At 44.2% G+C, this 15,985-nt stretch overlaps 1 protein-coding gene across 1 annotated transcript in view; it reads right to left on the bottom strand.

Moving 5' to 3' along the window:
* The window catches only part of LOC147747106 (vitamin D3 hydroxylase-associated protein-like), a 337,273-nt gene that overhangs the window by 15,541 nt on the left and 305,747 nt on the right, over positions 1 to 15,985 (bottom strand). The window contains exon 13 of the mRNA XM_086952357.1: positions 4,903 to 5,011. Coding sequence (XP_086808483.1) covers positions 4,903 to 5,011 — 109 coding nt within the window. The remainder of the gene's footprint in view (positions 1 to 4,902; positions 5,012 to 15,985) is intronic.

Genomic DNA, 15,985 nt, shown 5'->3' with positions numbered 1-15,985 from the left:
TTCTTCTACAGTCCCTATCATAACTCCCTACTAGGAGTGAGGGCTAACAGTGACAATAGTAATAACCACTATAGGGCTATGGCGTATCCGCCTGGACTCAATTTAGCAAACAGATTTGCTCCATTGTCTGGTCTACATGGATGTGATTGACTGCCACTTGCTGTCACACGTATGAATGAAGAAACCCCTAACCCTTTTGGCACCCTACATCGTCTGGATTCACATCCTCATCCAATAAATCCCAACGGGGACCAGGGTACTGAGAATATGTCCATGCCGGGACAAAGGATTGGCTTGGCTAAGAGGCCATTTAATATAATATCCTGGAACATTGCGGGGTTGCTCATAAAGACAAGATCCGAGGACTGGTCTAACTTTATTGAGACATGTGACATGGTTGCATTCCAAGAAACCTGGGCTTTGAACACGATCTTTCGGACAGGTTTTTTGGCATTCGGCAAGCCGGCAACTCCTAGTAGTAAAGGGCGCCCATCTGGTGGGTTATTAATATAGGTGAGACAACAAGCTGGTTTTCAGGTTAAAGAGTTAGTGATTGATAACCCAGATATTCAGGCTATCAGAATAACTTCCATGCATGAATCTGAGTGTATATTTATAAACATGTATGCCAGAGGGCAGGCAGGTGGAAAGGCCTAGTTTGGATTCTTTCATGAAAACTCTTAGGAGCCCTGTAATAAGATCATTGCAGGGGATTTTAATTGCATGTTCAAGCCTCTTGGTTATGAGGACGGGAATCTAACCAGTGATGAAGATGCGGTTTGGGGCGTCCCGTCATTTTCGCTTGCCCCAGTTAAGAAATGGACTGAAGCTGTGCTTCAGCTTAAAAGTCTTACAAAAAAGTGTGGGCTCCATGACGTAAATGGTAGATCTAAGTCAGATACGAAAGGCAACTTTACCTTCAGCAATGGGGCAAGGAAAAGTAGGATTGATTATTTTCTCATTAATCTAGAACTCTGGCATAGGGTGAGGGATATGGAGGTCGTGAATAAAACAGAGAGCGACCAGGAACCTCTTTTTATGACACTAGATGTGATTTGCACCCAGAACCGGAGTGGGATTCCGGACACAGTACCATCAGATGTGATTATGTCCAATGACTGGCGCAGGTTAAAATGGTATGATGGGGCTGCAGGAAGGCTTACAGGGCTCTGTCCAGAGCAATCAGGACAGGCTCTGTTCAGGAAGTAAGGACTAGGAGGTCTGAGTACAAGACTATCCAACAACAGGCAAAAAAGCTCCATGATGAGAATCGATGGAATGACCTGTTAGCAGCATGTAACGGCAAAATCTGGTGTAGTTTCTGGCACTTAATTAAGTGGGGAGGTGACAATGAGGGTCCGGTACCTGCTAATAACGTTTCACCAAAAGCTTGGGTTACATATTTTCAGTCCCAATTCTCCTCTCATATGCACAACTCAGAACAGTTCAAGTGTAATGTATCAGAGGAGATATTATCATTTACCCCACTAGAAATAGATTGTGCACTTGATGGGATGGATGCAGGTTGAGCCCCGGGGCAGGATGACATCCCGGCAGATATATTTAAATCTGATCGGGAGAATTGGCTGAATACATCTTCATTCTTGCCAATGGCTTAGCTAGAGGCGCCCCGTCCCAGAATCATGGCACGGGCGGAGATTATCCCCATATACAAAAAAGGGGATGGAGCTTCCCCATCCAACTACCGGCCCATCATTCTTATAGATACTATGGAAATGTTGGTGGCTAGATTAGTGCTAAGCAGGATAAGTTGGTGGACTGTTGATACTGAGATACTATCCACCTATCAAGCAGGATTTCGATCCCATGTCAGCACTATAGACCAAGTCTTTAAATTTATGATAATATATTGGAACACCGTGGTCTTAGCTGGGGGCACCCTCTAGGCAGCATTTATAGATCTCAAGCCTGCATTTGACTTAGTGCCCCGTAATAAACTCTGGGTCACTCTTAACAAAGCTGGCATGCCTGCAGAGATCTCTCATTCATCATTAAACTACATGACTCTACCTATGCCCGAGTTAGATGGGGACAAAAAGGGGAGACAACAGAATGTTTTTTGGTTAACAAGGGAGTGCGGCAGGGGTGTGTTTTAGCCAACCCTCTTCTCCCTGTTTATCAATAATGTGGTTTCATATTACTCTGACCATCCCACGGACGCTCCAACTCTCGCTGCTTTGAGGGTTCCTTATTTAATATTTGCGGATGATACCTTAATTTGTCAAAAACTCAAGTTGGTCTGCAAAGAGCCCTCGACCGATTTATCTTGTTTTGCGATAACCATGAACTCATAGTTAATGTCGCTAAGACCAAATTCATGGTCCTGCATAAAACTAAATCAGTGAAAGCCAGAGTAGTAATGAATAATGTGCCCCTTGAACAAACTGATTCTTTTACCTATTTAGGGGTCACTATGGGCAAAAGATTGAATTGGAAGCCACAGATGGATCTACTGGTTGTAAAGCAAAATCAACTAGCGGGGGCCCTAACAAAAGATAGTTAATCAGCTTTATGTTGTAACATTATTTCCATGGTCGGATGTTATACAGTTGAAGACAGCACTGCATAAATTGAATTGGTGACAACCATATAAAACTTGGTGCATAAAGGTGTACAAAGTGCAGGTGGCGATGCAAGTGAAAGTGAACAGCGTGGACGGCGCACTGTGAATGAGGTGCAGATAATTTACAGTGAGTGGCTCAAAGGCGCATGTGACATCGTGATATCACAGTAGGCAAGGTTCTTTCAATTAAATGTAGAGCCACAAGGGAGGAGTGCTCCTGTTATTTAGGCTGTTAGGTCGACGGCGTTTCGATCCATGTTAGTTCGGATCGTCATCAGGACTTGGTTGTCTGAGTTGGGGCGTGCTGGAATGGGTTCCGGATGGCGTAAATCATCTATTTAGCAAGTATCCATGGAAGGAAGGACAGTCAATAGCAACTTATGCAGACCGAATCAAGGATCGTCTGCGGACTGCAGGAGGGCACTTGGTTAATCAGCGCCCTTGTCGGCCGTGTTAATTCAGCCGTTTTCGAGTACATACGCTGTGTTAATTCAGCAGTTTTCAGTTGAGCCACTCACTGTAAATTATCTGCACCTCATTCACAGTGCGCCGTCCACGCTGTTCACTTTCACAGTACTGTCTTCAACTGTATAACATCCGGCCATGGAACTAATGTTACAATATAAAGATGATTAACTATCTTTTGTCACACCAACGAGTATTCTCCTTCTTTCTTTACAAGTAATGCTATGTGCATGCATGTTTTAATTGTCTACAGATCTTTACCTCTCAGGACATTGTTTCTTTGTTGCACCTTACCTACCCAGTCCTGAATTGGTATATGGGTTACACTCCTATTCATTTTACAAGTCTTCTTTAGTCCAAGCACAGAACAAGTTCCTGAGGGCATTGACTGGTCTCCCAATGTCTACAACTCTAAGACCGTTACTGATGGACCTTGGGTGTATTTCTTTTGAAGAGGAAGTAGGTTTTAGACCTCTTGCCTATTGGCGACGACTTTGGACCACCCCGGAGTTGGCAGCCTATGTGCAGGCACTTAAGAATATTAGAGAGGCTGATAAATCCAATAAGATTACATGGTTACATAGGATTAAGGCGGCTCTTATAAGTATGGGCCTTACCCACCTATGGTCGGACCCAGCAGAGAACTCGTTTTCCCCAAAAGCGGAATTTAAAGCCTTATACAGGGAGATGATCTGGCAGAAATCATTTTCTCAGGTGAACGGAGATTCCTTAACAGGCCTCTTTATGTGCCATAAAACTGAGCATAGTATGGAGGCCTACTGGGACACCATTACCAGTTTTGGAGACAGGAAGCTTTACCACCAATTTAGAGTGGGAAGCCTCCCTATAAAATCGCTCACTAAAAACTGGGGGTCTGATCTAGACTCACTCTGTCACTCCTGTCTACGTGAGGAAGAGACTCTGTTGCATATCCTCTTCGTCTGTCCTGCAAACAAGGCGCCTCGTCAAAAATGGCTCAAGCCAGTTTTCGCCCAAATGGGAACAAGATCTTCCCAAATGACTTTGCGTATTACAAAATCTGACACCAGCGAAGTCGTAGTGGTGGCTATGGCAACATTTTGGAGCTGGACGTGGGCCATAAGAAAGATCAGGATGCAGGGCACCATGTAACAATACAACTATGCAATTATGTATTTATGTAATCACCTTAATACTGTATTTTCCAGTACTCTCTAATATAAACAGGTTAATATGTGCTTATTCCTTGCGAATTTCCAGTTACATCTAATTGTGGATGTATCTTTTGGCTACAACCTTATTTATCCTTGATGATACAAGTCCTTGTATACTGAGATAAGATTTGTAAATGGATTTTATTGATTTTATTCTGGATATTTTATACGTTTTATCAAGCCAATTTGGTTTTTTTAATGTCTTTTTGTACATGTGTCTTTTATGATTGTTTATAATCGAATAAAGACTAATTGAATTGAATTACAATGAATATATTGGCTACCAATAGAGATGCAGAAACATTGCAAACATGTTTAATTAAGAGTTTGTAAAACAGAAACATAACTAGAGATGTAGCTATAAAAGCAAACAATTGAAAATAGAAGTATGGGTACACATCTTGGCCTTTCAATCCAAACATTCAGAACCACATTCACCACGTGTGGTGAAGGTAAGGATAAAGGGCCTCCTTCCTCATGGAGATACATGAACTAGAAAGTGTAACTCATTGTGCATTGGACTACCAAAACTCACCAGTCACTTGTTGGGGAAACCTCCTTGACTCCTAGTGCCATCTCTTGCTACACACCATCTTGGCTTTATTGCTCAGATTGCAGATATAGATTATAAATGAAAATGATTACTATACAGTATCTTACCAAATAGCTTGCCCACATAACCCAAATTGTAGGCAGGACCCATCACAGGGCACAACACCACATCCAGTTTAAGGTTTCTCCACTCAGAGGTAAATTCCTTGTTATATGCCTTGAAAAAAACAAAAGGAGAAAGAACGTTGGGTCAGAATATTCATTAGAACTTTGTTAAAACTGGAAAGATATTTTAGTGGAATTAAATGGCTGTTATAAAATTATGTGTGCCAACTGAAGATTACCGAATTGTATGTTGATGGATGACGAGTCTCTAATTATTACATGGTCGATAAAATGTGTACTTCACAGTAATTTGAAACAAGTGTAGTCTGTGTAGGCATGAATAAAAATATAAATCAGACAGCCTTTCCTTATTAAAATTCTGCATTTTCACTGGCTACTAGCCAGTCAATATCTACCCATGAGATGTATAGCTAGTTCATGAGACTGGCCTCATTACTATATTAACTATCATGTCACTAGACCTTCTTCCTTTAAAAGATGCCTGTAAAGTACACATATTTCTAAAAAAACAACTAGGGAATTAACCTAGCTCTCAGAATTTGCCGAAGAAGACATCGTTAGAACCATGGTCTCCACGGGAGGCACGCCATGGTTCGAGTTTGACTAAAGGTGAGTCGCGGGAGCCTGGTGAGAGCAGCGAGAGTCGCGGGGGCCACGAGAGCCGCGGGAGTGGCCTGCAAGAGCCACAGGAGACCAGCAAGGGCTACAGGGACCGCAAGAGCCACGGGTGCCGCGGGAGAGAGCCGCAAGAGCAATGGGAGAGAGCCGCGAGAGCCACGGGAATCCAGCAAAGACTGCAGGAACCGCAAGGGCCCTGCAAGTTCAGCGGGAGAGCAGGAGCAGATCCGCTAGAGCTCCGCCTGCAATGTGAGGGCCGAGGGGCAGCCAACAGCCCACAGGAGTGCTGGGGTCCAAGTCCCAGAACAGAAGTGCAAAGCAGGAGCCACAGGCGGAGAGCAAGTGGTGCAGGAGGAGAGCCATGGTTAGGAGGAGGGGAGGTGAGGTTCACCAATCACCTACCTCATCCCCCACAGTCACCGCTGTTTCGCCCGCAGCAGCCCTGGTGGGACAAGGTCCCAGGGTCACACCGCCATACCATCAGTTGCTCTCTTTCCGTCTTCCTGCTATTACCACCCTGGGAGAGGACTTCAAGTCCCAGGGTTCAACCTTCCTTGTCCAGCTGCTGTGAGAGAGGGAGAGGCTTGGTGATCATGCTTAAAACGATGCCTCTCACACTGCGGCGCGGAACGTAGACCGGACCAAGGGACCAAGACTGGTAGAGGCTGGGCCATTCCTCTGAGGTCTTGCTCCCGAGAAAATGAGTAAGTGTAGATTGAACAAAGGCAGGGGGGCTGCGGGGACTTTAGACGCCTTTCTGAAAAGGGCTGTACTTATCGAGCCCTGTGCACAGATGAGGTGTCCTTTACCCGATCTAGTAGAATGCCACATGATATACCAACCACACCGATAGTTATTCCCTCTTCTTCACCTCTTGAATTAGATTCCACCCCTGCAGGACCCACTGTTACTACCAGAAGGCAAAAGGCTAACCTAACTGCAGAACCTCCCCTGAACAAAAAGATAACCAGGAACACTCGGAAATTGACCAAACCTGTGCAGAGACCAAAAGGAAAAACAGCCAAAACCTCCACTAAGGCAAGAGTATCGAATGAGGATCAATTAAATGCTATTGACCCTAAAGATATAGATATAGTTGAAGACAGTTTACGAGGAGGGAGTTTACAAGGTGGGACTTTCTGGAGTAGACTTGAGACTATGTTATATATTTTGCTGGAACCTATCATGTTAAACAGATCTTCTGTTGGAGCTAAATTAGCCTGGATGGAGGACTTTGTAAGCACCCTAATTGCTACAATGGGTTGCGCCAATTCAAGCCCCTGGGATATAAACACCAGAGATGCAGAAGTGGGGGCTAGCACTCCATCGTGTCGTATCTCCACGGGTCAAAACCATGCTGGAAGCTCTTCTAGCTATAAGGATTCAAGTACATCTAAAAAAACGGTTCCTAATAGGATGCCTCTTACCAAAAAAGAAATGCCAGCGCCACCTACTAGCAACCCTCCTAGTACTAAGCAGGGAGCACCGATCGCTGGGACGTCAAACCAGAATAGGGAGCAAGTGAAATCGAACGGTATTAGTTTTTTTGACGGTCAACAAAAAATTCCCCAGCATCCTCCGTCTACTTTGCATCTCCCCCCAGCAGCTACACCCTACACAGTGGTTTTGGCAAATGCTCCCCCCTTGTCCCATAATGCTTTTGTGCACAGGGTGGCATTAACGAACAAATCGCTTCACCTCCTAAGTCTTAGGACTGGTTTACATAATTCTCTTTTTTCGACCTTTAAAATGGTTCGCAGAATCGGGTGGGTTGGCCCCTCAGTCAAGTCATTTAGTGGAGACTGCGTCATGCTGACTTTCAGCTCTCCCCCCCTTGTGCATGCAATTTTGGAAAGGGGTAACAATGGGCCTTTTAATCCTAACGATCTACATCTTCTACCTCTGGGCTATTTTTATAAACCACCAAACTGTCCAAAGCCCCGAGGGTACATACCTGGGAGAGGTCATTCCGGGGGATTTCGGAAGCCTTTTCCCTCAATTCCAGTAAATAATCGTTTTGATGCCTTGAACTCTCTGGAGGAAATCGATTGATTCCCCATGGGGAACTTGGTGCCCCTCGATTCTGCTGTGAACGCGCTTACTACCGGGGAAACTTACGGTTACTCTATGATGGGTGTTGTCCATTCTGTCCCCACCATCACCAGGAGATGTGATAACAATATGTGTAATAAATTGACAGATATGGAAGTACTAAACATGGTTGAATCCCAGGATACTTTATATCTCTCTCCCCCCTCTTATAAAGAAATTGTGGACCCAATTGAAGCACCTATACCCAGCAGTGCCGAGTGTGGTAAACAAGTTTTATGCAACGTTCTTTCTTGGAACATTGCTGGCATTTCTTCAAAGTTAAATAATCTTCGGTGAAGAGAATGTATTCATTGCTATGAGATCCTATGCTTTCAGGAAACCTAGTCCAAGGAGGTGGTCCATTTGAATGGATATAGGATGTAGCATACCCCTGCAGTTGATAGTTCGAGTGGTAGAGCAAAGGGGGGCCTATGTACATGTCAGCCAAAATCAATTTAAAAAATATATTAATGCTTGCTAATGATAACTACTATTAGCGTGTTAAAATGGATATTGACTCGAAGCACTCCATAGTTGTTACCAATTTTTATAATAATATTTCACCTGATAAAGTGAGAGTTGTGATACCAAATTTACTAAAGGTGTTGAGAAATGTTGGTCGCAGGAAGGGGGAATATATTATTTTTGTATTTGTTGGAGACTTTAATTGTACACTGTGGGCCCCATTAGGATGGCGGAATTGCCCCCGCCAGGCTGGCGGTAGCCACCGCCAGCCTGGTGGGGGAAATCCGCCCGCCATCCTTCCCTGTATTCCCCCCCGCCATATTAGAATGGCGGGGGGGACCACGGCGGAGCAAGACACCGCCCGCCACTTTTCCGCCCCGGTCGCCTTGCGGCCGGGCGGAAAACGAGTAACATGCAGGCGGTGTCTGTCAGACACCGCCCGCATCATTACAATGGGCATTTTACAATGTCTTTCCGTGGCGGCATTGCCGCCATGGAAAGGCATGCGGTGTTCACTCTGGGGGCCCCCTGTGGGCCCCCAGAGTGAAGGCCAAAGGGGGGTGGCACACGGGGGTACACTGTGGTACCCCCCTGCATTTACATAATCAAAGCGGTAGGCACCGCACGGTGCCTGTCGCTTTGATTATGTAAATGCTGCACAGCTCTGTGCTCTGCCCGCCACAATACTAAAAATACAGGATGTGCCCGCCACAGTGGTGGGCACATCCTAATGCTGCGTGCGGGACCCACGCCCTTAGGGTGGGCGGTCCCGATGTCCGATAGGTCCAGGGACAAATAATGTGATGCCATAAATGAGGTTGGGGCAGGCACGTCTCATTTTCAGCACTCAGGCCTGGGAGCACAATTGAACGAGATTTTTTTTTCCCTTGATCTGGGTTTTGCAAATGAAGTATGCCCTGCTCCTGCTCCTATGCCTGGACATTTAATGGCCGGGGTCTTCGGTCCATTATTGATTTTGTTTTAGTAACTAACAGTCATGCACATATGCTTCACTCTTTCTATGTATCCGATGAGCCCCACAGCGATCATTTTCCTCTATGCCTAGCGCTTTTTCTTCCGTCCACCACAATTTTAAGAAATAACAAGAAAACTCAACAGCTAGAAAATATAGCCATAGTAAATACCAATTGTTACTCTTTATGCTGGTCTTTAGTGGATCAAGCTAAACTGGTTAAAACGTGGTAGGGAAATGTAACCCAGCTATTGAAACATGTTTAAGCGAGTCCGCCACCAAAAGAAAACATTCTAGCCTCATTTAAGGTAATTACTAGCATGATTAATGAGTCGCTTACTAGACAGAATAGCGGTAAGGGACGGCAGAAGGGCTGGTTTGACACTAGGTGAACTAAAGCTTACTCTTACGTAAAATCTGAGTTACATAAAAATCCGAGAAATATAAGTGACGTAAGGACGGCTAGAGAAGCCTACAAACTCACAATCAGGGACAGAAAAGTCACACTAAAGAAGGAGGCGTAGGACGCTTTAGTGGAGAAGTGTGGCTCAGGGGTTAGAGGCGGCAGACCCGGAAGCTGAGATCGGCCCTGGACCAGGGTTCAATTCCCCGCCTCGGCGGGTCTTGGGCTAAAAATTCCACGGACTCGATAATTCTCGCTCCGGTGCCTTCTTGACTCACGGGTTCACACTCTGTGACTCTGGGCAATAGCTTGCTTAATCTCCACAACGGCCCCTCGCGGCGGGATGCCTGGCTTTCACCTTGTGGATACCCTGCCGGGGCTATCTCACAGGGGAATACCAGGACGGGTTCCCTAAGCAAGCGCCGGGACACCCACTGCGGGTAGCTGTGCGCTATATAAGCTCAAATACATTTACATTTGCACTGTGCCTCCCTGGCCAATGATAGTGCAGCTTTCTGGAACATTTCCAGGGCCCCTTTCTTGTCTTCAGAAGCTGGTCCTTCGCTTGAAATAGCAATAGCAGAAGACCAATGGATAGCCCACTTTGCAAAAGTATATCAGGGCAAGGGTAATCTAGACAGGTCAAATAGTTGTGCATTGGAAAACCACAACTTTAGCTCTCTTATTCAACACCCTGCCCTGTTATTCAGGTTAGAGCGGGCTCTCGCGGTAAGTAAGGCAGGTAAACCGTCTGGCCCCAATGGGTCCCTGTAGACCTGTTCAAATCTAATATTCTTCTGTGAGCCCCTCTTTTAATGCAAGTTTTAAACGCTAGCTGTAGTGCAGCTTTTCCACCTACCTGGTTAAAATCAACAATTGTGCCTGTTTTTAAAAAACAAGATCCGGCATGCTATAGGCCAATTTCCTTATTAGACGCCATAACGAAAATTGCAGGTAGAATAATACTGGAGCATCTCCAGGACTGGGTGGAAGAAAATTCCGTCCTGTCAGACCTGCAATACGGTTTCTGAGCTGGTGTAGGAACCGTAGAGCAGGGATTAAATCTGTCTCTCCTGGTAGGTAAATACACAAGGGCAAAGACGGGGTACCTATTTTTAGCATTTGTTGACCTTACAGCCGCTTTATTGCATGATCCACAACAAACTTTGGTCAATTTTAGAAGCAATGCGGGTTGACAAACAGATTATTTATTTTCTTAAATGTTTTTACTGCAACGCTAATGCACGAGTGCACTGTGGTCTAAAGGGTGAACGATCAGCGTCCATACATATAAGAAGTGGTGTTAGGCAAGGGTGTGTTCTTGCTCCGTTTCTTTTTAGCTTGTACATACACGGACTTGGGGAAGCCTTTTTAAACGATGATCATGACCGTCCCCAAGTTTCGAAACGCCCGATTCCAACCCTCCTGTATGCAGACGATGCTTATGTCCCGCACTCAGGTAGGACTTCAGAAGGTACTAAATAATTTCACCAATTTTATGAATGATTTAGGGCCAAGAGTTAACTCCTCAAAAACTTTTAGAATGAGTTGCGGTTCTGGCACATAAAATCCAAAGACATGTTTGTATCTGGACAAAATAGGATGCTAACTAAAACATTTTCTTATTTGGGCATCCTTTGTGCCAACAATGATATATGAACATAGGCTGTGGCTGCAAAAAACTAGTATTATTATGTAGTACATCTGCTATTAGTTCCTTTGCTAAAAAGCTAGTCAACAGGCCTCCGGAGGAACTTATTAAGATTTATAAAGCAAAATGTGTCTCTGCAGCTGTTTACAGGACTGGGGTATGGGCGCCAGTTGACCTGCTTCCCATTCAAAAAGTAGAAAATTATGTTTTTTAAATATATTTTATCCGTTTCAAATGGTACCTTAACATACATATGTCATGCGGAGCTGGGCCTCACTTTTATTTCCGATTTGATTAAACTTAAGCCTGTGCTGTTATGACACTGACTCTGGACAAAATAAGAGGCAAAATTAAATCGAGATATACTCTTGGATGTCCTGAGTTTGGACGGGGCCCTGAGGATCCCATGGTTAAATTACGTTAACTTTCTACAAGATCTTGGCCACCCAGAGTATTTTACTAATTCTAGCTCCATTGGGGACATAACTAGGAAGGATCTAAAAAAATGGCCTTATCTATGTTGGATACTATCAGATTGACATCTGAGATAGTAAAGCCCACTGGCCTACACAATCAGACAATTTTAATTACTTTTAACATTCAACCCTATCTTACTTATGTCCTGGGGGCATACAATAGGGGCCAGATGTAGGTAAGTATATTTTACCGACTCATAAATACAGAATTTTACTGATTCGGTATTTATGAATCGGTAAAATTGAAGGAGGGAGATTTAGGTAAATTCGGTAATTGAATTACCGAATCTGTAAAAATCGGTATTTACCGAATCGGTAAATACCAATTCCTGCAATGGTGCAGAGGGTGTCACTTTGACACCCTCTAGCACCCCAAATACAGGCATGTGCGCCATGTGGCACATAGACATGCCCTAAGGGCATGTTTGTCTGTCACATGGCATAGGTGTGCATGCACACATGTGCATGCACACCTGGATTCGGTATTTTACCACCCAATTGGATTGGGTGGTAAAATACCGAATCTGTAAGGCCTTTGGGACTCAGAAGAGTCCCACCTACATCTGGCAGTTACCGAATCGGTAAAAATACTGATTCTGTATTTTACCGATTCGGAAAATTTATAGATTCGGTAAATTTACCGAATCGGTAAAATTGGCCACCTACATCCCAAATACCCATTTACCGGTCGGTACCGGCCGAAATCGGCCGTTACCGGTCGGCAAATGGCCTTCTTCATCTGACCTTATGTTCCTTCTAATCCGATTTCGGTTGGGGATTTTCAATAGGCTAATCACTTTTCCTACCATAAATGAATGGTCTCAAAACCTCCAGCTGTGCCCTTGTGATAACATTTCTGGACAAACTTTGCTCCATGTTATCCTTTTTTGTAAATGTTATTCTTCCGTGAGGAAATTGTGTCTACTCCCTGTGCTGAAAATTATCAGCTTCCGTCAGTGTCGCCCCGCCCTTTTGGTATTGCAATATCTAGCGTTTATAGGATGGCTTTTGTCCACAAAAAAGGTTCTTAGTTTAAGGAAACAAATCCTTATCTAAATGTTCTTTTAAATTACAGTGGGAGCATAAAAATGTGTTCTAATGATTTTAATATGAACCTGTTTCATGTATAGTATCGTTATTAATTATTAACTTGAGGTGAATGGACAATTTAATAATGACTTATTCCCTATGGAATGCTAAACATATTTGTTTTAATTATTTTTATTGACTTTTTTAACAGCAGACAGACAGGAGAGAGATACGCCAATAAGTACATTATATTTACATAAACCATAACAAAAATTTTTATGATACAGAGCAGCTGGATCAAGTGCTTCCTAACATTACTAAAAAACCAGCGGGGACAAAAGCAAAAACAAATACATACCCAGAGAAACACACATCTAAAGACCTATCCAATTAGACTCTTTGAGATCGGTCTGCGGGGGACGGTGCTCAAATGGTTTGCTTCCTTCCTGGCTGGCCGCCGGCAAACGATCTGGACATCTTCTGACGCCGCTGTAATGCCGCCTTTGGGAGTCGGGGTCCCTCAGGGCTCTATTTTGAGCCCGACCCTTTTTAATATCTATATGACCCCTTTGGCGGCGGTGGCGGAGTCTTTTGGTGCCCGGATCGTGTCGTATGCCGACGACACTCAGCTCCTCTTCTCCTGCGAGAGGGGGGCTGACTTTGACGGGGAGAGGATCCAGAACTGCCTTGGGGCTGTGTTCGCATGGTTTCAACTGCACAGCCTCAAGTGCAATTCTGATAAATCGGAGGTTCTCTTCTTCGGGTGCGATTCGGAGCCCAGCTGGCAGGCCTGGTGGCCCATCGACATGTTCCCTCCGTCCGGCTCTTCTCCCATGGCTAAAAACCTGGGGGTTAAGATCGACAAGGGGCTGTCGATGAAAGCCCAGATTCTGGGGGTAACTGGCACTTGTTTTGGCTTGCTAAAAATGTTGCGGAAGTTTCTGCCTCTCTTGTCTGAGGATCACAAGAGGCTGACGGTGCAGGCCCTGATAGGCTCCAGGTTGGATTATGCCAACAGTCTGTACCTGGGCCTACCAGAGTATTTGCTGCAGCGGCTTCAAGTGGCACAGAACGCGGCGGCCAGGGCCATTTTTGGCCTAAGTAGACGCACCAGCGCCTCTGGGTTGTTGGTGAAGCTACATTGGCTACCCATCCGCAAACGGATTGCCTTTAAGGCGTTGACCCTAGCCTACAAGGCTCTCCATGCGGTGGGAGCCAAACATCTGCGAAAGAGGCTCACTTTCTACCACCCTACTCGCGCGTTGAGATCGGAATCTTTACTTCTCGCGGCTGTTCCGCGCGTGAAGAGGGCCCGCCTAGGTGGCCGCTCCTTCAGTCTTTTGGCCCCACAGTTGTGGAATTCCTTACCGCTCCCTTTGCGAGGGGCGTCCAGTCTTCTTGAATTTAGGAAAGGCCTCAAAACCTGGCTGTTCTCTCAATAGCCTTGCCGGTTGCCCTGTTTCTTTTATGGACTTTTAATTTGTTTTTATCTGTGTTGTGTTATTCTGTAACCAGTTTCACCTTACCTAAAGCGCCGGGATTCTCTTTTTGAGTAACCGTTGCGCTATATTAAATAAAAAATAACATAACATAACATAACATAACATAACAATTGGTAACCATAATTTATACCCAAACATTTTCCGTCTTATGCCCTTAATCTTATACAATGAGGATTCAGGGTAATATATTGACAGTAATTTTGCTTGCCATTTTATAAAGTTTGGTGGTTCCGAGTCAATCCACTGCGATGTAATGCAAAATCTATATACAGACGTACATATGAAGATAAGGGCTTCCTCTGCAGGTGACCATGTTTGCAACATATTTTCTTCTACACCAAATACAACCAGTTGTGTGGTTAGTCTAACACAGATGCCCAAGCTTTGCGTAATATGAAGCTCAACATCCCCAATGAACTGAGAGAGCTTTGGGCATAGAAAAAATGCATCAGCGGCATCAGCGGCATATGAGTTACATCGACTACAATAGTTCCCCCGTCCCGACTTCCATTTTGCCAATTTACCTGGTGTATAATATAAATCAAACACCGACATATAATGCTGACTTTGAAGAGACCCATTTAAGAATACAGTAGTAGCTATCTCCATACTTTTTTCCAAATTGACTCGTTCTACACCCAACTTGTCTTGCCATTTCTCTTCATTTGCCCGGAGATCATCTTCTACCGTTGCAGAAGCAATTGATACATAGGGCCTATTTTATACCTACCGTTAATTGCTTCGATAATCTCTATCTTTCCCAATAAGATCATGTTTCCTGACAGCTTCTGCTCACAAAAATTCTGAAGCTGAAGATATTTAAAAAATCAACACGTTGCAGCTTATACTTTTTCATAAGGTGATCAAAGGAAGCAAAACTATTCCCTTGAAACAGATCTCTGAGATCACACACCCCCGATCTTTCCATCTTAACGTCACCTGATCATTAAAAATTTCAGGGAGGAGAGAGCACTTCTGAAGAGGTGTATATAGTGTTAAATTGTGGGTAATTCCAAGTTTTTTCTTAATTATCCTCCATACCAGATAGGCTGTACGAATTATTTTAAATTTAGTCTTCTTATAATAACTTGGTTCCACAATCCTGTTTAGACATTGTTTAGCCTCTTCACCCAGAAGCATCTCATAGATAGATGGGGCGGAAAAATCTTCAGTAGGATCAACTGATAAGACCAGCACCCCCATATGCTGTAATATCGCTATCCAGTGATAAAACTGAAAATTGGGGATGCCCCAGCCTCCTCTGTCTCTTGGTAAAGTACATTTTTTAAAAGATCTCCGGGCCCGATGATACCCCCATAAAAATCTAGAGCACATTCTATCTATTCGGGTGAAATAATGGGAAGATGTTAAAATAGGAATAGCCCGAAATATACACAAAAATTTGGGGAAAATAAGCATTTTCAATGCGTTACTACGCTCAGCATGTGAAAGTTTTAAATGATCTAATCTCTCTAATGTTTTATTGGAGGCAGCTATTATAGGATCCAAATTGGCAGGGATAATATTTTCAACATTAGCCATAAGTTTTATACCCAGGTATGTCGCCTCATTTTCGAATTTAATATTTCCTGGTCGGCCGGCTTCCGAATGTATAAATTGAGTCTTTGCTACATTTAGTTTATAGCCGGACAACTGGCCGAATGCCTCTGCAGCCTCTATGATATTAGGTAACGCGCTGGCAATGTCAGATGATACCACCACAATATCATCTGCATATGCACAGACTTTAAACTCACTATTTTGGATCCAAACAGGTTTAATAGCCCGATTTTTCTCTAATGTTAAAATAAAAGGATCAATATATAAAGCAAAAAGAAGGGGGGAGCAGGGGCAGCC

The sequence above is a fragment of the Lissotriton vulgaris genome, chromosome 1_1 (genome assembly GCF_964263255.1).
Source record: "Lissotriton vulgaris chromosome 1_1, aLisVul1.2, whole genome shotgun sequence".
Classification (NCBI taxonomy): domain Eukaryota; kingdom Metazoa; phylum Chordata; class Amphibia; order Caudata; family Salamandridae; genus Lissotriton; species Lissotriton vulgaris.
The sequence above is the reverse complement of the archived record's forward strand: the minus strand, read 5'-3'. Positions and strand labels throughout refer to the sequence as shown.